This window comes from Megascapheus bottae, chromosome 8, assembly GCF_031878675.1.
Source record: "Megascapheus bottae isolate mThoBot1 chromosome 8, mThoBot2.hap1, whole genome shotgun sequence".
Taxonomy (NCBI): domain Eukaryota; kingdom Metazoa; phylum Chordata; class Mammalia; order Rodentia; family Geomyidae; genus Megascapheus; species Megascapheus bottae.
This window is the reverse complement of record NC_143516.1, coordinates 28,151,306-28,177,295: the sequence shown is the minus strand read 5'-3', so window position 1 is coordinate 28,177,295 and position 25,990 is coordinate 28,151,306. Positions and strand designations below refer to the sequence as shown.

Here is a 25,990-nt window from a genome sequence, read left to right as displayed (position 1 = left end):
CACTGCATTATGTCTGTTTGCTTAATTCCATTTCATTTTTCCCTAAACCTCATCGAATAAATTTAGGTTGTTTAAAAATAAGATTTTTCAATTTGCCATGAAAAAAATATATTGTCATTCCACATGAACAAAAGAAAATATTATCTATGATTCAACCAGAACAGTGACCTTCCTTCCCATCTTAGTTACGATAACACTTCAAGGAACCAAACTCTACTAGTCAAGGTTATTGCACTGAACAACCCCCCTCCCCAACCCTGTTGACATGGGTTTCATTGAAATAATTTGAACACTTCTGATCCTTCAGGGAGGTCAAGATGCTGTGATGTTGATAATATCTGAAGAGTCAGGACCAAGCAGATCAAAAAGAAGCCTGAAGTGGTCTGTAAAGGAAGATTCAGGAGTGTGCAAACACTCTACTTCTTGGACAGCTTCATCACTTGGCTCCTCTTTAGGGAAGCTGGCATCCTAAGCAGGAAAAGAACAGTAAACCTTTGACCTCTGGGTTCATTGGCCATATTGTTTGGGTGCACTTTTCTTCTGAAGTGATAGAGTTCTCTGTTCTGTCTTAGATGTTCTTGTGAGATAAAGTCAAAGCTATTTTGGCTCAGATGTTCATTAAGCCTCCATGGGCATTTTTTTTAACTAATCACTTTGTACTTCTGTTCAGCACTGTAGCACTGGTAACCCTTGGTTTTATTGTACTTTCCACTGGTTCTTTGATGATTACATCATGCTTCAGACTAAGTTGAATACAGCAGAAATTCTAAGCTAGAAAAATTGAGACTAGAAAGTAGATTTTGCAACCTCATTTTCAACCTAATTCCAATGGCTCATTAACTTATTTATGGCAAAAAGAAATGAAAATAGTAAAATAGAAGAGGAATTAAAGCCGGGTGCAGTGGCTCATGCCTGTAAATCTAGCTACTCAGGAGAATGAGATCTGAGGATCTCGGTTCAAAGCCAGCCCTGGGCACTAAAGTCTGAGGGACTCATATCTCTAATTAACCACCAGAAAACCAGAAGTGGCACTATGGCTCAAGAGGTAGGGTGGTAGCCTTGGGCTGAATTGCTCAGGAATATGGCCCAGGCCCAGGGACAGGGCAGTGGCCTTGAGCTGAGGAGCTCAGGGATAGCACCCAGGCCCAGAGTTCAAGCCCCACAACCAGAAAAAAAAAAGAAGAGGAAAAGAAGAACATAAAAAGAAACGAAAAGGTATTAAAATCTCCAAAATGTATCCAAAATGTATACTATAAGACCAGACTTTATTATGCTCAATTACAAGTAGTAGGTAATGGGTGTGCATGTTAAAAAGGATAGGGATTCTTTTTCTCCCAAAATACATAAAGCTCTTGAGGAGAGGATGACAGATTTTACTTCTGTTGATAATCTTGTTTTGTAGTTAGTTTAATACAACCTTACTACATTACACACATACCAGCCTATCTTTTATGACATTATAGTTGGTTTTCTAAGATAAAGTGTGAGAAATGATAAGTGTGTTATCTGATTTTGATCTCCCAACAATAGCTAAATTACAAGCTTCAAATGTTAAGTATTTAAGTTGGGCACTACTGCCTCAGGCATGTAATCCTAGCTATTCAGGAAGCTGAGATTTGAAGATCAAGGCTCAAAGTTAGTCTGGGCAGAAAAGTCCCTGTGAGACTCATCTCCAATTAACTACTCAAAAACTGGAAGTGGAGCTGGGGCTCCAAGGAGTAAAGCATTAGCTTTGAGCAAAAGAGCTAAGGGACAGTGCCCAGGCCCCCAGTTCAAATACTACAACCCATGGGGGAAAAAATTGTGAAGTAGTTGAAATTGGTCATTATTCATGACATTTTGTGCATTGTCATTGTTTTGAATTTTTCACTAGGGAAATTTTTCTACTGCTAAGTGTTTATATTTTATCATAGAATTTTACATCTTTAATTATAGATGTGCTGTTTAGGGGAAAGGCTAAGATATTACATTGTCAGCTGTAAATAGAAATAGTTGATATAAACATGAAGTTTTATTTCTGTCTGCAAAATAAGAATCAAAAATATGTTGCCATGAGATTTGTTTTCTTAGACTTTTCTAGATACATAAATATAAAAGTTTTTCTTCATAATTTGTTATTAATTACTAAATAATTCTAAAGCTCAGAAGTTATGTTCTTATTTATATTTATTTCTTCTAACCATCTATATTGAAAAGGAGCAATTTCAGTAAATAATATGAGATTCAAGCAAATCTCTCTGCCACCATAGTAATAACGGTACTGGCTAAGAGCAGGGACTCTATTTTAACCTGACTTTGGGTGCCAGCCACAACACTTTTAGCGATGACTTTGGTGAAGCCTTTTAATTTCTTTAAATCCCAAATCCTTGGGGCCGGGAGTTTGGCCTAGTGGTAGAGTGCTTGCCTAGCATGCATCAAGACCCAGGTTCAATTCCTCGGTACCCCACATACATAGCAAAAAGCTGGAAGTGGCGCTGAGGCTCAAGTGGTAGAGTGCTAGCCTTGAGAAAGTCCAAGGAGAGTGCTCAAGCCCTGAGCTCAAGCCCAGGACTGGCAAAAAAAAAAAATCCCAAATCCTTGCCTGTTAAAAAGATAAAATTATTATGCTGATCTTGTGAGGTGATTGTGTCAGGTGAGTTTATAGATGAATAGTAGCTGTGCAGAATAAGTAACAAATAAATGGTTATAGACTCTCAGGTTGAATATTTTTATCTGATAGGAAAAGTAGCAAATTCTACTGGGCTTTTAGAAGGCTACAGAAGTTATTTATAGTATAGACTAAAGAGTGAAGTTACAAGTGGTTGGAAATCATAGCTATCTGAGAAAAGGATTTAGAAGGAATCACACTTAGTCACAAACAAATTCTAAATGGGGATTTTGGAGTGTAGAAGTGAGGTTTTAAAAAACAACTCCTGAAGTGTCTAATTCTAGAAAATTGATCTTCTGAAGCAGACAGGGAGAGATTTTTAGATAAACTTGATCATCAGTCATAAGGGATTATGAAAATCAGCAGAATATTATTTCACACTCAGTGTTTCTTTATTATAACCCATGTTCACACCTACACATACCTAGAAATGACATTCCATAATGAGGTTGCAACAATTCTGAAGTTGTTGAGGTGAAAAGAGAAGATTGTCATCAGATCTCACTTTTCCAGAGGTACTATGGATATTGCCAATGTCTCCAACTGCAAGAGAAAAATGCAGACAGCTTGCTTTCCCTAGAACACTGACATGGGTCTTATAAAGCACATGTTCCCCACATCTTTTCAAATGTAATAAGAAAAATATAATGGAATGGAAAATATACTTTCCTGGAATTAAGGAGTGGAAACTACAAGTCATATTAGCTACTAATATAATGAGTTGACACAATGAAAACAAGTTCTTGAACACTGATACCCCTTCCCATGTTATTCTCCCACTTTCCTTTCCCCCATCCTCTCCCAATCATCTTGTTATTCCCCTTCCCTTCCCTATTTGGAATAAATAAACGTATATGCAATATACCAGGTACCAGTAACAAATTGAGATAAACCATAAGGGAAAAAAAAGAGAAAAAAACTTTACATAGTACATTAAGAATAACAATCACAAAGATTGTAATAACTAATATATATCTAAGATTCTCCTAGCAGAAAATCACAGTAACTCAAAAGCTATGTACATATGTACATATAGGATGAGGTTAAGCAAAATGAACTCCAGGATATGAAAACATTTTATAGCATTTTTAAAACAGTCATGTTTTCAGTTTTAAAGTAATACTTTAAAAAAATTCCTGCATACCAGTCATTTCATCCATCTCTGTCCCTTTTTAATTCTATGAAATATCAAGTCCTTTCCTTGCCCTCTTATTTTCTTTCCATCTTCTATTTCTTTAATGATATCAATCAATGATATCATATATGTCAATATATTAAGTTTCTGTTTCAGAAAGTAGTTCCCAGCTAATACATTTGTATACATTTGCATACAACCCAACGTATTTCCTTATATACTTATAAATTAATTCTAGTTTCCACATATGAGGGAAAACATGCAACCTCTGTCACTCTGAGCCTGGCTTACATTACATATCCATTCTTTCTAACTGATATATGAAATTGCGTGTGTGTCACATTTCTTGATCATTTTGTCCATTGAGAAGCATGTGTCTGACTCCATACCTTGGCTATACTAAATCTATACAATAAGACCAGTTGTACTGTGGCTTTACTGTCTCCTAGTTTGTAATCTTTTAGATAAATACCCAGAAGTAAAATTGTTGGATCATGAGGTGTTTCTATGTTTAGCTTTTTGAGGAATCTCCATACTGCTTTCCAGTGTTTACATTTTACCAACAGTGTATTAGAGCTCCCTTTAGGCCACATCCTCACCAGCATTTATTTGTCTTCTTGATACTGGCAGTTCAAACTGAAATAACATAGAATCTCAGTATTGTTTTAATTTGCATTTCCTTTATGGTCAGAGATGTTGAACACTTCTTCATATGTCTTTGTTTTGTTTATTCTTCTGAGAAATTTTTTTGCCAGTCCTGGGCTTGAGCTAAGGCCCTGAGCACTGTCCTTGGGATTTCTCAAGGCTAGAGCTCTACCACTTGAGCCTCAGCACCAGTTCCAGCTTTTTCTATGTATGTGGTACTGTGGAATAGAACCTGGGCCTTTGTGCATGCTAGGCAAGCACACTAGGTCAAACTCCCAGCTCCTCTTCTGAGAAATTTTTTAGCTCATTAGCCCATCTATTAACTGAGTTGGTGATTCTCTGATCATTTAATTTTTTTAAGTTCTAAGTGTATTCTGGATTGTAGGCCCTTGTCTGATATAGTTGGAAAAAAAATCTCCCAATCTATAGACTTTTTAAGCTTGATGGCTATATCTTTTGTCATGCAGAAACTTATTTAGTTTGATTCAGTCCTGTTTATCAAGACTTTCTTTGATTTGCTGTGTTTCTAGATCTTTACTTTCTTGCCGTTAGAATGCAAAACAAAGAATACTAATGTTTCTCTAAATCCTTCCTGTAATAATTTCATGGTTTCAGATGGATTCAAGGGAGTCAAATAGTGTAATTCCCTAGAAATGCAAAGTCATAGTTCAATAAAATACTCACTAGTAAATGGGTACGTGAAAGGAATGGGATAGGATCTAGGGAAGAGGGGTAGATGAAGAAAAGGGGGGAAGAACTCAGTAAATAATTCAATCTATATCCTACAAAAGTTTAAAAAAAGAAAAGCAAAGAAAGGGGTAGATTGGGAAGTATATGCAAGAATCTTGAAAGGGGTGATGTTAAGCAGGATGAATTGTATTCACAAACTGCTTTGAACAGTTTAAAGATCTTAAAAATAGATAGAAACAGCCAAAAATAAAAAGACAATAGGAACAATGGATTCATTGTGATATTGCCATAGATAATTTAGTGTTTTCTTTAGGAGTGTATTGTATCAATATTTGTACTTTATAATTAAAACAAAACAGATGCTTAAATATATATATATATCTTTTGAAAAAAATGAAAGTGTTCACCCCTAAAAAATCTCTAAATTGGCAAAGCATCTTCAAACTCTGCCAAAGAAGAAAGAACATATTTGAACCAATCAATACACATTGCAGATGGAAAATTGCCTTCCTTTTTGTAGAGATGACTGAATAGAGTCTGAGGAGAACAGATACTATGGTTGCTTCTTAGAAGCTCGAAATGTCATCAGAGTTACAATTTCTTGCTACTTTCATATTGAGTTTGTAGACTATATGAAGCTCAAGATCAGAAAAGTTATTCTCTGGTTATCAAAATCCAAACCATAATTGCTGGTGGGTAGTATCAGAATAGGAGAAAGGAGGCAGAAAGGGTTAAAAGGGAACCTTCTGGAATAAAACATTCTTGAAGTTTCAATAATATTCGCAGCCCAAATTAAAAACTGATATCCACAAATGAATTGCAATAAATATGAATTAAATTTTTGTAAGAGAACAAAGGGAAGTGAACCTATGTGTGCATTTAAGAAATACTTCCCTAAGAAATTGTTTTGGAGTTGTCTAGAACTTGTGTACCCAACTCATTGCATGGCACCATATTTTATTGGATAGACATGAAAAACACCATATTCAAAAACATAAAAGCAAGGCACCTATGACTTCTGCCTAAAATTCTAACTACTCAGGAGGTTGAAATGTGAGGACATTGGTTCAAAGGCAGCTAGAGAAGGAAAGCTCATGAGACTCAATCTCCAACTAAACACACACACAGAGAGAGAGAGAGAGAGAGAGAGAGAGAGAGAGAGAGAGAGAGAGAGAGAGAGAGAGAGAGAGAGAGAGAGAAGAAATGGAGCTATGGCTCTAGTGTAGAGCACCAGCCTTGAGCAGAAAAAGCTTAGTGACAATACCCAGACCCTAAGTTCTAATCCTAGGACCAAGACCAACACATACCAAGAAGACCAAAATAGGAAACAAGAATGTATGAAATATCACAACATGTTAATTATGAGAACTGCCACAGAGATTTACTGTGGAAGAGCAATGAAGAAACAAAGGAGATTGAGTTTGAGGCCAATCTTAAGTGCCCTTAAACACCTCACTGTAAATTATCCATTTTATAAGCAAGAACAACTGATAACCATTCTAGCTCTTATAACCATACCATGTTTATGACTATTCACCTAATGTGAAGCTTTCTTTGATCCTGGCAGTAAGCTCAAACTAATTAGTGGCTCACCAATACAATTCTAATATAAGAAATTCACTCTGGTGTGTAGATGTCCATATAAACAATCCAGAAGAGGACTATAAAATTATGATGAGTTGGAGCCCTGAAAGAGATTTGAAATGGTAATTAAATGAGTGGGAGGAGCTCTCCAGTTCTCTAAGCCCTCGGGTTTCCCACAAGTGGCATTAAACTCTTTTGTGGTTTGTCTGGTAGTTGAGCCATTTTTTTCTTGCTAGTATCGAAGCTCTGCTAATATAAAGCTCAATAATGTCCTCTGAATTCAAATTTTCAAGTGGGAAAATTAGGGTAAATTAATTTTAGGATTATTTTTATTAAATATGAATTCACACTGACCTTCAGAAATTAACAATACTGTATCAAATTGTTCAGCACTGTAAACTTTTGCCTAAATATTCTCCTCAATATCTTGTGACTTTTGCTTATTTATTTCCAAGCCTTGGTTTTCTCATTTGTAAATCGTAACGAATGCTTTTACAATGCTCACTATTCCTTTATTTATTAATCACATTCCTGTCCTTTTCTATCTGTCTTCTACAACCTGGAGGTTAAGGATTGGTTAGATGACTTGTTAACAGGTTGAAATAATTTTTAAAAAAATGAGAAGTAGGGATTTGGCTCTAGCTCAGTGTAGAACACCTGCCTAGCATGTAAAAGTTCAAGTTTCTCAGCTTACAAAAAAACAATAGAATTATATTCATAATATTAAAAAATGGTTGTTTCTCCTAACTTAAATATTATGAAATAAAATTGATATCACAAGTAATGCATTAAATTCCTTCCTTAGTAGTTAGTGTTCCATACCATTTCCCCCTCATTTTAGCTATGAGTTATGTAGAAAGCAGATAATCTAAGAAGGGGTTTGGAATGGCTCAAGGATAGAGCTTAGACTATGTGAGACCTTGGGTTCAGTGACTAGCTGTACAGCAAAATGAAAAGGGAAGGAACAGAAACTTGGGAAGGGTCAGTGAAGAATAGCAATCATAGCCAAGTCCGACTGCAAAGTCATTCAGCCCGACTGGATTACACAACTCCACAAGGGGAAAGTTGATGGGCCTTTTAAGTGACACTTTCAATTCAGCTCCGTGCCTTTTGAAATTGCTTTGGCGGAAAAAAAAAAACAAAAAAAAACTGGTCTTCAAATTTGTGTCCTCCCCAATCCACATCTTATTCCCCTTGAGGGCAGCTTCTTTTGCTGGCCACCATTTAGAGAAAGTACTTTACTGTGGAAGCAGGCTTCGTACAAACCACATAAACCACCTTTTCCTAAAGCACAAAGCTTCTCCCCACACATGTCATGGGAAAGTGACCCATTGCTCTAAATTTATAGCTACTGTATTTTTTCAAATCCTGCTGTTACATCTGAGTTTGTTATAATACTTTGAAGCAACTCTTCTATCGAGGTAGTGTAAGCCTAAACAATTCCTCTTGAAGTTTAGGGGTTTTGTTTTGTTTAATGCAGTCGGAGGCACGATTCTTATTTTTGTACATTTAATTTAATTAATGAATTAGTTTTGACAATCATGAGTGTGTACTTAACCTCTCTCCCAGTATTCATCTTGACAAAGGAAGAAATGTTTTGTGAAGATGTATTTAAGTTAAATAGTACATTAATTCTTTCCTATATTCTGCCATATATAACCAGTCAGCCAAAAATACTGGGCTATGAGACTATGTTTCCCAGCACTGTGGGCATAAGAGGTAACTGTCTAAACAATCACAAGACCAGTGAGATGGTGCCTAATGCAGCAGTCTGCATTTTTGGAGGCAGTCTGTTTTTGTGAACACTTAGTTGGAAGTCAACTTCCAGACTAAAAGATGATGACTGATCGCTTTCTCTACCATCTTAGTGTAGTGTATTCCATTTCATAACCTCAGAAAAAAATCAAAAGAAACATCTCGTGCCTACAACAAAGTCCTGGTACCCATCCATATATGTTACATTTGCTACATACATATGCTACATTATTCTAGAGAAGCTAGATACAAATTTCCAATGATGTGGACAAGGTAGGCTCAAGACCAAGCGTGATACCCTGTTCACCACCCCCAAAATATAAAATGATCCTCTATATTTCATCAGTTATTTGAAGATAGAAAAAAAAAGGTAGGAAATTCTTTAATCTGTCATACAGGATGCATTCATTTTCTCCTTTTACAGATGTTACTTTAACTGTTTAAGCAGAAAACATCTAAGTGGACTTGTAACGTCTGAACTTTTATTACAACCAAGGATAATTTATTCTTACAACTAAAATCTCTGAGACGAAGGGAGCAGAGAACTCTTTTGGTTTTTATTTTTTTTCTCTAGGAACAGCCAGCCATCCATTCGAGGGTTTGTTCACCACTCCAGCCATCATTAATTGCATCCCAGTGTTTTCTGAGAGGATTCTTTGGACCAGGAACTGTAGTCTTAATAATCATTTCCTCTCGCTCACTTCTCAGTGTGAGCACAATTCCACTGACTACCTCACTTCCATTATGGTACAGGAACTGAATACAAGACTGCAGTTTTATTATGGCTAGCCCATAAGAAACGAGGGCTATTCATCTCCTTTGTATTTGATGGTTCTCTTGAAGTAATGAACACACTGCTGATTTAGAATAGGCCACCTGACTACCAAATTTGTGCCTCCAATCATTGTACTTCCTCAATACACATACTTGTTTAAACTGTCCTCTGCTTCAAAACTCATCACTGTGTCATTGCTGGGTTGGGAGCCTAATTTTTTCATCAGATATTAATCCACTATATAGTCTCTATACTACATTCTCATAGTGTCATCTCATTTACAATTTCTGGCAATATATTGGTGTAACATATGTTGAGGTCTCTGGTACAGTAAATACTCTACATTTTATATACCCTTAGTAAAGTACTTCTGAGGGGATAGCATGTTAATACAGTTTTAGTTCCATATATGTATATATAATATTAGCTACTTTTACAACTCTTATTCTAATCCAAATAATCTACTCTCTACTCTCTTTGGAAGAATTTGGCCTGTTTTCCATTAGTTAAAACTGAAACAACACATCCACACCTATAAATTTACTGATTAATTTTAGCTTTATGGTAATGTTACAGTACCCTACACAAGCTAATTTATAATTGCAAATGCTTTATTTTCATTAATTTTGCACTCGGTTCGCCATTATTTATGAACAAAACTTATACTACTTATACTATAAAGAAATGTTGTGCTGATTTTGTCCAGAAATTCAACAGGACACTATGTTGTTTACATTTTCACAATATATTTTAATATATTATTGTTATTGTAAATATGATGAATAGAGGGTTTCTATTTATGTAAGTCAGGTAATGAGAATATATCTTTTTTTATTTATTTAAGTTTTTTCCATATATTTTTATTGTAATTGTCATAAAATGAGTGGTTGTTGTCTTTAATGTACTATGTTATCTCTCATCTCTTTTGCTGTGCCTTCGTTATCTCATATTGTTACAGTATTTTACCTTGTTATCTGATATATTGTTTATATGTGTTTTTGGTTATTTGAAATTGGATAGGGAAGGGGGGAAACAAGATGAGTACATTTCTTTTTGAACAGTGTCACCCTTCCCCCACTCACGATATATTTTCAAAATATGCCTTCTGCCTGAACTGATTGATTGAAGTCACCCAGGGCCATTGTTGTACATTCTAAACATGATTGTAAACCTAGATTTACTATTAAAATAGTAAATATTTAAATAGTATGTTTTTTGATTGAGTTTGGGGTTTTGTTGTTTTGTTTCATTTTGTGTTTTTATTTCCCAGTTATTTTCAATGAGCAGCTCTGGCTGAAGATTCTCCACTACTTCTAAAAAGAAAGGAATTTATAACAGTTTTACTGGTTACCAGTGACTATTTTTTGGTTGCCTCTTAACTGGCACATGCATAAAGTGATTATATTACTATTTCAATTCAATTTTTTAACTGATCTGGTATCTCAACCTTGAGAGAAGTATTAGCCATGGTGACGTTTCAGTTTTATTAGCCATCATTCACCCTGTCCAAATAACTTCTGCTCTGCCAACTGTATTAATAATTAATCAGGCTCATTTGAAATTAAGTAATTGTTTCGTACATTTGGACTAAAGATATCTACCAAGCCCCAGAGACCAAGATGATTGGTTATACCAGTGTTAGTAGTTGTTTCATTCCATTTTCAACCTTAAGTAGTCAATACACATTGTCTGGTGTGACTAGTTGTATTTCATCAGGATTTTTTTTCCCCTGTCTTGGGGCTTGAACACAGGGCCCAGGCACTGCCTTTGAGCTTAATCAAGACTACTGCTCTACCACTTGAGTCACAGCACCACTTTCAGACTTTTTTCTGTGTACGTAGTGAGGAATTGAACCCAGGGCTTGATGCCTGATAGACAAGCACTCTACTACTGGGCCATACATCTGACCCAAAGTTTAATCTCTTAAAAGGTGTTTAGTATATTTATTCTTGATTACATAGTACAAGGCCTAAGACTCATATTATGTTTCAGATCCTCTTGACAGCTTAATTAGTGCTGTAGGCTTGAGTGTTCACAATAAATCTATGAAAAATCCCTGAGTTATCATAGGTTGATAACTACATCCGAATTATTTGTATTAAAGAAAATTCACGATATGCTCCATAATGGTCCAACCAGTGGAACAGGATAAACACCATATATTGGCCCACCAAGATGGATTACCATCATCCCCTGTAATAGTTGATAAAGACTTTCATTAAAACCACTGATATATTAACATAGAACCCTTTGCTAAAGCAATCTAAAATTTGTTAATGGAATAAGATGAAAAAGAGCAAGTAAAAATTGTCTGCAACTTAAAAGTATATTTAGCTAGTACATAATATCCTTCTGTTCAAATTCCAAATATGAAAAGCATGGGTTTAGACCAGATGAATTATTAATTCAGTCAAAAAGAGATTAGTTAACTTGAATGGAACACAGTATTAATTCATTCAGAATATGAGATAATTGCAGATTAAAAAAATAGTGTTTGCTACAACCTCCATACATAACAAAAAAAGTTGAATAACAGTTTCATGTAGCATTCACATCCAAAATTAATATAAACTTCCATGTGACTTAAAGGCTAGAAATTAAAGCATGTCTTTTTACTTAAAGCAAATATATGTACTTTGTATAATTCAGAAAATTACTTTACAAAGTTTTAAAGAAATAATAGCACCACAAAACCCTAAAATTTTTTTCTACTAAAATTTTTATTGTGAGGTATTTATGGAGGACATGTTATTAGGCAAATTAGTATGAAATACTCTGAGCAATCAACACATTTCCTCAATAGAAACGTGATTTAAAACATCACCATACATTTACCCAATTGTCCAGAAACAAGGAAATACTAAATCCACTAGCACAACGATGTTCATTGCAGCACTATTTACCATAGCAAAGATATGGAACCAACCCAGATGTCCTTCAGTTGAGTGGATCAACAAGATGTGGTATTTATACACACTGGAATTCTGTGCTGCTGTCAGAAAGAATGACATTGACCCCATTTGTAAGGAAATGGAAACACTTAGAAAAAAATCCTATTAAGTGAAGTAAGCCTGATTCAAAGGAACATAGGCTCAATGGTTTCCCTCATTTGTCATAATCAGTTGAAACCTGGACTCTCCTAGAAGAGATTTACAATGGAACAAAACCTAGATACTTAAGGCCATATAGAATGATGCTAAATGAAAGGACTTCCAGAATATAGAAACTAAAGCCATATAATGAGTGATTGTTGTCTTTAATATACTATGTTATCTCTCATCTCTTTTGCTGTCCCTTGGTTATCTCATTTTGTTACAGTATCTCACCTGGTTATCTGATATATTGCATATATGCATATTTGATTATTTGAAGTTGGATAAGGAAGGGAGGAAAACAAGATGAGGGGCAGGGGTGGGGGAGGGAAATGGGGAACAAGACAAGAGAAATGATATCAATGTATGGGAAGTTATGCACCTTCTATCTGGTGAATATAATGTAACCCTTCTATTAATTACAATAAAAATATATGAAAAAAGTCACCATATAACTGTTGATATTAACAATCACTGAAGTATCTTACATGTTGCTATCTTCACTTCTTTCTGATCCCCTTATCTTCTTCACTTCTGGTGATCATGAATTTGTCCTTCATCTCCATAATTATATCTTAGGGACACATGCATATAATCTGGAGATCAAGGGAGTATTTCAAATTCCAGACCAGCCTAGGCTACATACTGAGAGTTTGTCTCCTATAACCCAGAGTATATTTTATGATAGAAATTAATACTATTGAAATTGGCTTTTTTTCAATTGATACAAAGCTACAAAATTTCATTCATGACATTCTCATGTTATAATAGTCCTTTCCAATATTATTGATAAGTAGTGTTTTACGGTATGGAAATACTACAGTTTCCCTATATAGAGATATAATAGGACATCTGATATGTGTCTAGTTTGGAGAAATTGTGAATAAAGCTTCTATAAACATTGACATCCAAGATTTCCATCTACATTTCTCTAGGATGAAAGCCCAAACAGGAAATTTCTGGGTTATATGGTAGTTGCAGGCATTATTTTAAGAAGCCTCCTATTTTCTATACTTATACATAATTTTTTCCTACTTCCAACTGTTTTGCCTTTAGTTTCACGAGTTTTACTATCATGCCTTTTGGTGAAAACTAATTTTGATTTATCGTAATTGAAGTTCATTTATAAATTTATATGCTTTGTAAACTTTAGGAATGTTTCAGTCATTGGTTCATTTAGTACATTTTCAATCTTGCTCTCTTTCGCCTCTCCTGGGACAGAAATGATGCAGGCATCAAAGCTATTTCTAATCATAGATGTCAGACTACTTCTTTGTTGCCCAAATGAGTTAATTTCATTGTCCCATGCTCATGGGTACTAGTTCTATCCTCTGTCTCTGCCATTCTTCAATTGAGTTTTCCTATTTTGGTTATTTCATTATTTCTCCACTTACACAGTTTGCTTCTTCTTTATACCTTCTAGTTATTTGCTGAGACATTTTTCACTTATTTCAAAAGTTTTCTAATGGTTATGACAGCATCTTATGATACCTAACTTAAAATACTTAATGATTCTCACATCAGTTGCCTCTTGTTCGTTCTCATTGATTGTCTCCTCATGCAGAGTGAGAGCCTTCTTATAGGTTCAATGTGTATTTTTTAATTGAAACATAAGTATTTAAGGTAATGTACTGTGAAACTCTAGTTATGCTTCTGATGATTCCTTTAATAGTGCTACGGTGGGCAAAGGAGGGATGTTGATTTGTATCGGTCAAGTGGGGTAGGAGTTCTCCTTTGAGAAGAGCTTGTTAGTACAGCTGAGGGTTCAGTCCTACTTGGCCCCTCCTGACAGCACCACACCTGGGAGAGCTAAGAGTGCCTCATTACTTCTCCAAGATGGTTTTGTGTCATCACCAGGGCACAATTAGCCTCATTATTGCTAGACTTTGGTAAAATATTCTGACTTGCTACCAACCTTCCTCTGACCCCCCTCATGGGAATGACAGGAGCACCTTATTACTGCAGAGTCAGGCTAGAACCCTAGATTTTCCAAGGGCCTTCACTGTCCCTAAGGGATAACAGGGCCCTGTGTACTTCCTACACAAGAATGAAAATCTGAAATCCTTGCTTGACCTGTCGAACCCCATAGTATGTCCGAGAAGAAAGTCTTGGCTACCTATAATTTGCTTCTCTAGTCAAAGGGAGCTACTACAGTTGTTTCAGTTTATTTTACCCATGTGTTGCCTAATAAGTTGATAATTTCTTAAAACATTTTGTCTAGGCTGTCTTTCCCCTGGACAGAACAAGATTTTGATAAAATTTTAAAAAGATCTCTGCCCATTGATATTTCTAGTTGGTGGGCATCTCAGCTCCAAGTCTAATGAGGATCACAACAATAAGTTGGGCTTTGTTGGCTTGTTCCTATAATCCTACCTACTCAGGAGGCTGAGATTTAGGATCATAGTTCAAAATCAGACCAGGCATCTAAATCCATGAAACTCTTATCACCAATTAACCACAAGAAAACCGTAAGTGGAGCTGTGGCTCAAAGTTGTAGAGAATTAGTTTTGAGCAGAAAAGCTCAGAGACAGTACCCAAGACCTAGCTCAAGGCCCATAACTAACAAAAAAAATCACAAAAAAATAGATAAGTAAAATGAAAAATAAATACATAAAGAAATGATACAGACAGACAGACAGACAGACCATAGGTTAAAAATAAGGGAGACTTTATACCCATGATCTTTCTTGAATCTCAAATGTTTCTAGTGTACCTGACAGATCTGCCTGCCTTCTTTTGGTGACCCCTCTGATCTGTTATGTAAAAAGTGGCAATGGTCTTAAATTGTACTTAGTATGAAATGGGAAATAACTTCCACTATTCCATCTTACTGGAAAAGGAAGTTCAAACTATAAGATTTTAAACACTGAGGTGGTTACATTTTAGATTATTACATTTGAACCTTTCTAAATACTTAACCAAAAGCTTCAGTTCCTTTTTATCTATTAGCTCCTAAGTGAATTCCTGAGACACATGATTGTAATTTGGTTTTGTGAAGGCAAAAAATGAATTTTAATCTGATTTAGTTGTAGTATGAAAAATATCATTTCCTTTCAGTCAGTAATGATATCAAGATGATATGTAATTCCCTGCCAGGTGAATTATACATGAACAAATCATATTAAATGTATGAAGGTGAAAAGATGAATAAAAATAAAAAGATTTAGGCTTAGATCTGCTTTGAATGCCAAAGACTAAGCAACTGAAACATTTTGTTTTTCAGTAATGGATAATTGTGTGTTAGCCTAATATTATGCCCCAAGTGCCTTCTGTTACCATTCTTGCTGTGTTTAAAGAGAGAGCAAGGAAAAAAATATTTCATTTTAGTCACAAGAACTCAGAGTTATCATAGCAATAAGAAGCACTGTTCTTGGTTTGGTGGCCTTTTAATTACTCTGAACTAGATGACCTCGTTGAATTAAAAAATTCCTTCCAGCGTATTTTATCTAAGCTCTGGTTGAAAGATGTCCTATCTGCAGGTGCTAGTAGCTCATATCTGTAATCTAGCTACTCAAGAAGCTGAGGATTGCCTTTGAAAGCCAGCCAAGGCAGGAAAGTCTGGGAGACTTTCATCTCCAATTAAGTACAAAAAATAAAAGTTTTTAAAGCTGTAAATGGTACTGCTGTGACCTAAGTAGGAGATTGTTAGCCTTGGCCTCAGAGACAGGACTCAGGCCCTGAGTTCAAGCCCTAGGACCAACATAAGAAAAAAAGGAAAGAACGAAAACGTACCCTTTCGACCTCGCCTATGCTCCTTCTCAAAACTTTTCTGTCTCTCAGAATCAATCTCAAAACCTACACTCTGCTTGACGGCCAGTTCTTGAGAGAAATAGCACTCTAATTCAGTCTTAAAGAACAATACCAGGTTCAAAGCAAAGATATAGATGATTAGCATATTTGGTTGGTTGGCTAAGTGAGAAAATGACTTAAGGAACAAAGGAGGAAACCAGCTGATGTTTTCCAGCAAACCATCAACTCACTACAGCAACAACTCTGATTAGGAGTAGAAGAAATAAGGATAAAATAGAAGGTAAACATCACTTCAGGAAACTATCATTTCATGCTTTTTGCAGGGGTACTCTTTAAACATACTCTGTAGGAAGACAGTAGAGCGAGAATTGTAACCTGGTACACACCAGGAGTTCACAGAATGTGGTCTTAATCTTCCTTCACAGTTCTGATTTCTGTTTCCCTAAGATGAAGTCCCCAGATTTTCATCAGAATGTAATAACAACTCTTACTCGAACATAATTCATAGCTTTCCTACTTGATGACCTCACTCTGGAAAAGCCAGTCCCATTTCACTTGTCCTCTGCAAGGACACATAATGAATGACTGCTAGATGAATGGACTAATGCAAAAAGTGTACTGTTTGTCACTTCATGACCATAGTTTTCTCACGTCTTCTTTACAAGGCACCTAAATCTACTTCAGGTTATGCTTCACAAATTCCTTAAGGCTGGGACTGTATCTAAGTTAGTAGGTGTAACTGAGGACATTTTGGCCCTGTTAGGAAGGGATCTATGTCAGTATCTGGAAATCCCTTTGTCTCAATAGTTGATTGCCTTAGATATAATGAGACATCTATTATTTACACACATTAAAAGACAACAGCCTCTATGACAAAGAATTACCCAACCCAAAATTTAAATGGTCCTAAGTTTAGAAGCCCTGGGCTTGTTTTTCTTTTTGTTTTTTTTTTTTCATCATATTAGTGTCCCATGTTGGACATCATAAGCATTAACAGTTTTTGGAGATGACTTGAACTGCCTTTTCTACAGGTATAGTTTACAAACTATTCCTCTTAGAAAAATTAAATTGGCTATTTACACAGTGTAGGAAAATTAGAAGATAGTAGCGTTGATAAATTTCAATGGATTTGGGGGAAAACAAGTTTCCATTTGTATTTAGAGATGACCAGTTTAGTAGCTAACATTCTATTAATCAGCAAGCTTCTGTAATGAAACGCAGCAGGAATTACTTTTACAGCAAAGGAGCTCCCCTGGTAGTTACAGAATGCAACTGAATACAATTAAAAGATCACTGATAAGCTGCAAGCAGGTCCTTAGCTGCATTCTGGTAGAGTACACTTACTAATCTTAAATCTAGAGGCACTCTAATGAGGAGTTTAAATTTACTCTCCCAGTCTCAGAATCTATCAACACTTGTTACCTAGATTCTCATTTCAAAATAATGAAGTGATGAGTAAGGGTTAGAATTTTTTTAAATTGTAACCAAGAGAACATTGCTTAAAAAATAATTCCACAAGTGCTTAGACATGAAAAGATAAACCATTAATACATCAGTAACATTCAATTACACATATGAAGAACCTAATGTAGAGGAAGGTGGAGAGTTAGAGGCCAGACCCAAAACATTTAACCACAGCAAGAGCCAAGTACCAATGACAATTCATGACACTGATCCATTCAGATAACAGAGCACTCGTGTGTCTCTCAGTAGATAAAAGATTAAGAAGTATTAGTGTGCAAATGCACAAATCACTATGTGATTTTGACTAATCGAGATCAAACTTCTTTGCTAAAGCCAAGTAGGGAACGCTACTTTTTAACTAATACCTTACATTCTAAACATAACTCTCACAGTGATCATGATCATTTTAATATTATCTGGTTATCATTAATTTTCTTGCCAATAGCACCATATAATTCATGCTGACTTGATGACTTTCCCAAGATGATATTAAAAAGAGATGATTCTGCTCATAGAGTGTTGGTAGTATAATCTTCAGTTTTCTATGTCATGTGCTAACTCTGACCTTACATTTGGGATGATTAAATTCCTATAATCAGGAGGAATACATTCCTGTGCATTGGGAGCCAAACACAAAGACCCGAAACACAAAGACCCGACAGTTTGTGTAGAGTGGCTCCTGTGACCTCTTTTTCTCACCCAGGATGGCTATTGTTTTATATCATGCTACATCTCTTTCTAACACATCTAGATTATTCCCGAAAAGGCTTTCATCTTCAAATCTGATTTTTTTTTCTCAGCTTATCTTTTAACTGGACCACATTTTGTCTTCACATAGTTCTGCACTCATTAAATAGCTACTAGTGCACCCACTGACTTAAAAATGTTCCACCCACATCCTGCAAAAGATCATTTTCTGTCAGCTAATGAAAAACAACTTCATTAGGCTTATTACAACAGCTCCTTCATTCCCTGTGCTTTAGCAGCTTTACTGAAGATTTAATCTTTCCTATCGAGAAAGGTGTCTTTTCCCAAACTCAGATAAGATCATACAGGGTCAGTACTCAACCAGATCATTTCATAGCTGAAATGAAAAAAGTTCTTCAACTGGTCTGATGCTACATTTTTTTAAGTATTCACTCAAAACAGCAATCTAAATAAGCAAAAAAAAATGATTTTGCTTATCAGGAAATTATATTTGTTTCCCTCTACTAGGGCTTGAAATTCGATATAATATTTTCTACTGATAAGAAGAAATATAAAACATCTGATGATATTGCTATGCTCATTTACAGGCATTAGTCTCTGTGAGTAAGGACCTTCCTGATTGCTGGGAATTTTGAATGGCATGTTTCAGGAATGATAATGCTAAATCCTGTGCACTGTGTTGGTACTGCCAATGAAAAGCATTATTTGTCTGTAGCATATCATTTTAATTAGACCTCCTAATCCTCTGGTTACTGTTATAGGCACAATGAAGTTCTTGCTACTTCTTACTTCTGTGAAATTTTCCTGATGTTTTTCCCTCCTCAATGCATTTTCCTGATGTTCTGTTGTAGAATCCTAGTCTTTGGATGATGGAAAACTAAAGTAGAAGCTAATTGGCACAAGTGAAAATGTTAAATCCATTCATGAATGGTCATAGTTTGTTTTTCCTTTACACATAAAGTAATTTGCTTTAGATTGCTTTGGAATTAGGAAAACCTCACACATAAGCACCATGGAAAAATAAAGCAATAGATTTGTTTACAGTATATTTACCAATATTTCACTAGAGTCAAGAATCAACGTCCAGTCTGATGTATCATTTGGACTTACAAACCTGGTTATAAATTATTCACCTTTGAAAGGTCGTTTTCCCAGCGAGATTGAAAGCTGTTGCCTTTGCCTGATGTTAAAAGGATCTCTGTTTTGTTTCAGCTGGCAGGGTTCATCTACGCCTGTTATGTTGTGAAATGTATAACTGAAGAAGAGGACAGTTGTAAGTACCAAAGCTCTCTTCTGTTTCTTTCAACCTCAAAGTTTCTTCCTTACAGCATCACACCTAGCCATCCTACTCGTCAGAAAGTCTCCCTCAACCTACCTTTAAGGGAAGGATTAAGCATCTATAGTCCATCAAACTAAGGCATTTTCAGAAACAAATCAGCATATTAAAGAAATGCAGAAGCAGTCATTTTTATTATATATTTTTCCTTTTCACTGAAGGTATTTTTAATGAATTCTTCTTAAAACAGTTATAATAGAGTACACATAAGAATTATTGAAAATGTGATTTCTGAATTTTTAATTGGTACGTTAAATTATACATGGTAAGGAGTTTCATCATGGCATTTCTATATGTGTATATAGTGTACTTGGATTATATCCTGCTCTTCTATTCCTCTCTATTGTCTTTCCTCTCCTTTTCCTTTTCCTTCCCACCTCCTTCCTGTGAAAGTGATTTTTAACTTGTTTCCTTTTATAAACCCTTTTTTAAGTATTACTAGCTAATCAGGTTCACCCAGACCACAAATCTCAGCAATCAATAATTTGCTATATTTCTTTTTTTTTTTTTTTTTTTTGCCAGTCCTGGGCTTGAGCTCAGGGCCTGAGCACTGTCCTTGGACTCTTTCTCAAGGCTAGAGCTCTACCACTTGAGCCTCAGCACCACTTCCGGCTTTTTTCTATGTATGTGGTTCCGAGGAATCGAACCCGGGTCTCCATGCATGCTAGGCAAGCACTTTAACCACTAGGCCAAACTCCCGGCCCCGCTATATTTCTTAAAATGCTCATAAAACTTTGTTTTGGATTACTTTTAGAAATTTGTCTCTGTGGAGTCCAATATGCACACATTCCTCCATTCCTACAACTTGATACATATGGCTAAAACTAAATCTTACCATGCCAGCCAACTATTTGGTCCAAAGTTTAGACAGTGAGACCACTTTTGAGCGTAAACTTCAAAATGGCTCCACTATCCTTTTCCTTCTAAGCACATTTTGGTGTAAGGTTTCACTGCTATGTTTTCAATATTATCTGAAGAGATATTATTGGAGAAAATATTTCTATTCTCCTTAGGTATCAACATAGATGCCCACATAGCTCTATTTACTTACTCTGAGAAGTCAGAGTAGAGAATATTTTTACTGAATTTTAATCATTCTCACATATGATTTAAATACAGTACATACTTTATATTATGTAGTGTGTAAGAAGAAATAATGGTTCTTTCACTTAATAAATAAGTATTTGTAAGTGACATGTCAGTCTTAGGAGATTTTTAGATGACCAACTAATAATATTTAAGTCTAAAAATCTGCTGTGTAGTAAGGGAAAATAAATATGTGAAGAAACTCATATAATGGAGCTGTGCATACTGGGGGAAGAGGAAAAGGGATGAGAAAGTACTTATAGAGGATTCTCTTAAACTTGATCTTGAATGATAAATAGATGAATGTCAGGTAGCTGGTATGTGAACAAGGTGGTCCCAGAAAAAAAGTGAAAAAGCGCTTAAACATATTACAGCAAGATTAATGTGAGTGGATTTTTTTCTCATGCTAGAAGCAAACAGCCAGAGAAAACAAGAAAATCAAAGGCTTTCTTTCTGGGAAAGCTAGTACACAAGAATAAGGAGTTTGAACTTTCTCTTATATGGCAAAATGGAAAATCAGTTGGTAAATAATTTATAAGTAGAAAATAACATAATTCAGAAATAGGTTCCTAGATGCTTGGTCTGAATGAATAGGCTGATGAAGTATCACTTAAGGAAAGTAGAGTTGGGTTATAATTATTTCAACAGAGAGAGATTGAGTTTTCAGTACCTCAGGAGAAGATATCAAGTACTCATCTTAAACTCAGAAGAAATGTTATTCAAAACTAGGAAAAGAAATGGTGCGCAGATTTTAAAATGTATGGAGTCTACAGATGATGTAAACTCATTCAGATCATAACTTTCTGTGTGTGTATATAAATCCTTAAAGAAGGAAGAACTTACAGCCAAGGTTCAGATGGACATTGGATATTCCTTATACTGTAAGGTTTGTTTGCATTTAACAACCATGCCAGAGCAATTCTGAGACATCACTTCCTGACCTACAAGGTCTCCCACATATAATAAACATCTTTCCAGTAAAAATTCATCTCACACGGCATCCTAGAAATACCCTAAAAAGATTCTGAAGCTGAGCAGGTTTAACATGGAAATTTAGAATACTCCTTTACATATTGACATCTCTGAAAGTAGTATAATAATTTTCGTAATTCAATTTTGTTTTAAAAATATCTTGGTAAGGTAGATTGAGGACAGACACAGACAAAGAGAAACAGAAAGAGTTTCACAACTTTTTTAAACTCTCTGTTCCCTGGAGAGAATACAACCTGTCATATTGAAACATTTCAGGAGAATCACCAAGGGCAGTCTTAAGACAAAGAGTGAGAGTAGAGCCTTTGGTTTATCTGAATGTGGTATCCTTGGGAAATTCATGTTAAAGAGAATGTGGTTATGTAAGTGTCTAGATGTTTTAACGTAAGTAAAGTTTACTTGGAACCAGTGATCTTTTTGAGATATTAAGACTTCAATTTACAGAAATAATTACTACAAATCTTGAGATATTGAACACAAAACCTCTTGGTTTCAAAAATGGAAGAACCTTAATAAAATTCCAGGAAATTCTAATCTTAGAAATTCTATCCTTAATCAAGTTTTGATCCAAACCACATAAATCCCAGGAGATCAGAAATCACTAGTATCTTTTGTAAGATTTATGATTGCATATCTAATATTCTTTTCCCAAAAGGCTTCAAAAGTGATACACATGCATTTTTATATATTGATGATAAACCCTTTTCTATCTTTATTAAGACTTCTCATGGATAACTCCCTTAGTATTAATCTCACTGTTCAGTGAGTTGGATATTTTTTATTTTAATAGCCAACTAGCAGACACCTTACGTGTTCAAAAGATTACTAAAGAGCCTCAAGAACATGTTCATTTGGGCTAGTAAGCTTTACTAATCTATTTAGATTAATTTACTTGTGATCATTCACATAGGAATTTAGTATCTGTTGAGCACAATGCTTTGGTTGATATTTTTTCACATATTATCATTGTCCTAACTCTTTATCTACATGTCTACCTTCAGACACTTCCAAGACATCTGACTTCCATCACACTAATGTAAAGAAAGGTGAACGTTTCTAACTTTGGGTAATTGCATGATAAAGAAGGATACCTTGGTCCCTAAAATATCTTGATTTAAATTGGTGCACTCAGCAAGCCCTGTAGTATAGGAAAGGTTTAATGTACATATACATACTGAGGGACTCTATGTATCTCCTTTGAACAGCTATGGCCTCTCAATGGAGAGTCCTGACAGGGCTGGAGTGACAAGAGTAGATACCAGTCACCTGCCCATCAATTTACCTATGCTTCCATTCCTAAGAACTGTGTGAAGAACAGGTAATAATGATAGTTTTCATTCTATAACTTATACGTGGAATGCACTGTCCTGATAAGGGTTCCCTTATGACAACTGGAGGAATGGAGTCATTTTGAAGACTACCTGAAGCTATCCAGCTACAGGCCCAGTCCTGATTGCAGGTGCCATAGCAGGGAGAGTATCCAGGAAGCCGCAGAGGAAAAAGGCAGAATCCTTTAAGAAGCCACAAGACAAAGACACAAGTTTGAGCTCCATGAAATAGCTGCAAATAACACACATAAATAACTGAGAATTTGTTCTTCTCATTTCTCCTTTTAAACATGGTTTCATTTGCTTTTCCACAGCTCAGGTTAAGTAACATTTATATAGACACTGTATTCATCCTTCCATGTGAGCTACTATAACAAAATAGCATAAATAGAATGCTATACTAACACACACACACACACACACACACACACACACACACACACACACACACACCAAAATTTACTGCTCACAGTTCTAGAGACTGGAAGTCCAAGAGGAACTGGGGTCCGTTGCAGGCTTGTTTCTTGGTTCACAGATCTACCCTTCCTTCTGTGTTTACCAAGAGTGGAAAAGGGAAGGCTGAGGCTGTTCTTCTGAGGGTAGTGGTCCCACTTCTGGGTCCTTTGGATTCTAACACCCCCTAAAAACCTACCCTCCAAATGTTATTGCATTGATAATTGGGTTTTGGTATATGAAATTGATGGGAATACAAACATTGAAACCGTAAGAGACACTTTAATGCAACGTTTTCCCCCCAGTGGAACATGGCTGAATCTTGAGGATTCTATCTCTGACCCTTTAGTTATTGAAGGCAGAGCTGCAGCCTGGCAAGCTGTCTTACTGGGAACTCACAGAACACCGCTGCCATCTGCTGTGCCTACCAGCCCATGGCACCCAGCTCTCTGCAGCAGAGAAAGACATGAACACTCCTTCCCCTACTGTTCATGTGGTAATACACCACAGTGTGGAACACTGTGGAAGCACAAGTCTTCACAGTTCTGGATGCCTCAAGTTCACGGGTGAAGTGTTAGCTGGTTTAGTGTACTCCGAGCCCTCTTTACTTGGTTTCTCACTCTTCCTTCACATGGATACCCCCTGTGTGTCTCGTGTTGTTCTTATAATGAGTCCAGATCCTTGTGATGGGAAGCCTAGCTTATGATCTTATTTACGTTTCATTTTCTTATTTAAGAGTCCCTCTCCAAATACAATCACACTGGACATTAAGCCCTCAGTTAAAAACTTTTTGTTGTGCACAGTTCATTCCATAATATGTCATGTCCACACACACACACACACACACACACACACACACACACACACACACCCCATAGTAGATAGTTCCTGAACACTTGAAAATGACTGTTTGGTCCAGAGTGGAGCTAGCTTCAGTTTGCCTGTAGTAAGGGCTTTGGGGCTGTCATGCCGCCCATCCTGGCTGCTTGTTTATAGCCCCAAGACAGGGGCTCATAACCAGCACCTCAACATATAGCACGATCTACTTTTAGATGAATAGTTACTCATGAGGGGAAAAAAAAGCAAAGATGGTGTGCCTTAACCTTGCACCCTACTTGAGCAGAGCATCGACTGCAACAAAGTTTTCTCTCTGTGTCCAGCAATTTGTCTTAGGAGAAAATACTTCCTGCAGGAGAGCAGGCAGCCTTGCTGTGCTGTCTTTGTGGCAGAGATCTTCACTGTATCATCTGTCACTGGCCATGCTGAGTATTCCTTATGGCCCCAAGTCTTTTCTATTTCCTTCTACTTGTTCTCTCTTACTGTATTGTGTAAAATAAATAAAATGTTCAGATTTCCTGCTATGGTGTACCTTTTATCATATGTGTAGCTCGTCTCCTCCATTTAGTCCTCAGTGCCTCAGCACAGCGGTGGGCTGCCCACTTCAGGGATAAAACTAAGAAGGAATCTCTCAGCTTCAGTGTTGTTGGCATCTGAGAGAAACTCATGCATCCACAGAAAATACCACTGATTTGGGATAGAAATAAAATGCATCTGTTTGTAATTTCTTTATTTTTGTTATGTTTTACTAAAAAATATTTTCCTTAATAGAGAAGCTAAAGCAACATATCTGTCCTCTTGTACATGGATCCATTTTTTCTAAATACAATTTCGCTTTTCTACCTATGGGTTCTGTGGTCACAGATGAAACCAAATACAGATGAAAAATATTTATGAAGAAATTTGTATTTGTGTTAACAAGTACAGGATTGGGTTTTTTTTTGCTCTTATCCATATTCCCTAAATAAAAGAGCACAATTATTTACATAGTACTAGGTATTATAAGTAATCTAAAGATAACTTCGAGTATACAGGAGGATGCTATCAGCTTTTTACAAATATTAGGCATTTTACCTAAGGTCCTTGATTATTTTGTGAGTTTTTGCCATACAAAGGAAGTCCTAAAACATACCCCTCGTGTATAACGAAAAATTACTATAGTCATTATCTTTTCTAATGGAAATTAATACATTTACAAATTTTAGATAAGTATTGAAATAATCTGAAAATATGTGGAATGTAATTTTTAAATAGTATTCTAAGGGATTTATTTTGAGGACAATATTGAAAAATGAATTGTAGAATTTAGACCCAACTAAACACAAATAAATTAAAACCTGTCCTATATGCTTTGAAATCAGGTGGCCCAGAAATAAAAGTCATATTCAATTCATAGAATCTTTCATTTGAAAAGAAAACCACAGAAAATTATTCACTTCTCTGAGGATAATCTTCTGTTATTTTCATTGATTAGTTTCTTCTAAAGCCTGCTGGGGTACACTTTTGTTCATTGAAAAGCCTTTTGCATGTTTGATTATTCCCTTGGTTAGTCAAAAATATTAAGTTTGAACGCAGTTTACCAGTTACCACCTATGGAAAGGTCTGTCATAAGAACAAGGAGGTGAACTCTTTCTTTAAAAACAAACACTGTATCTTCCTGCATGCAGACATTATAAATTTCCTGGAAAATTTATAGGAGTTACACATAGATAGAA

The 25,990-nt window shown here is 35.8% G+C and overlaps 1 protein-coding gene across 3 annotated transcripts in view; it reads left to right on the top strand.

The window, feature by feature from the left end:
• Nkain2 (sodium/potassium transporting ATPase interacting 2) overlaps positions 1-25,990 on the top strand; it is an 839,889-nt gene that overhangs the window by 794,614 nt on the left and 19,285 nt on the right. For all 3 annotated transcript variants that reach the window (XM_090338189.1, XM_090338190.1, XM_090338191.1), the window contains exon 5: positions 19,458-19,518. In XM_090338189.1, the coding sequence (XP_090194315.1) occupies positions 19,458-19,518 (61 nt within the window). The remainder of the gene's footprint in view (positions 1-19,457; positions 19,519-25,990) is intronic.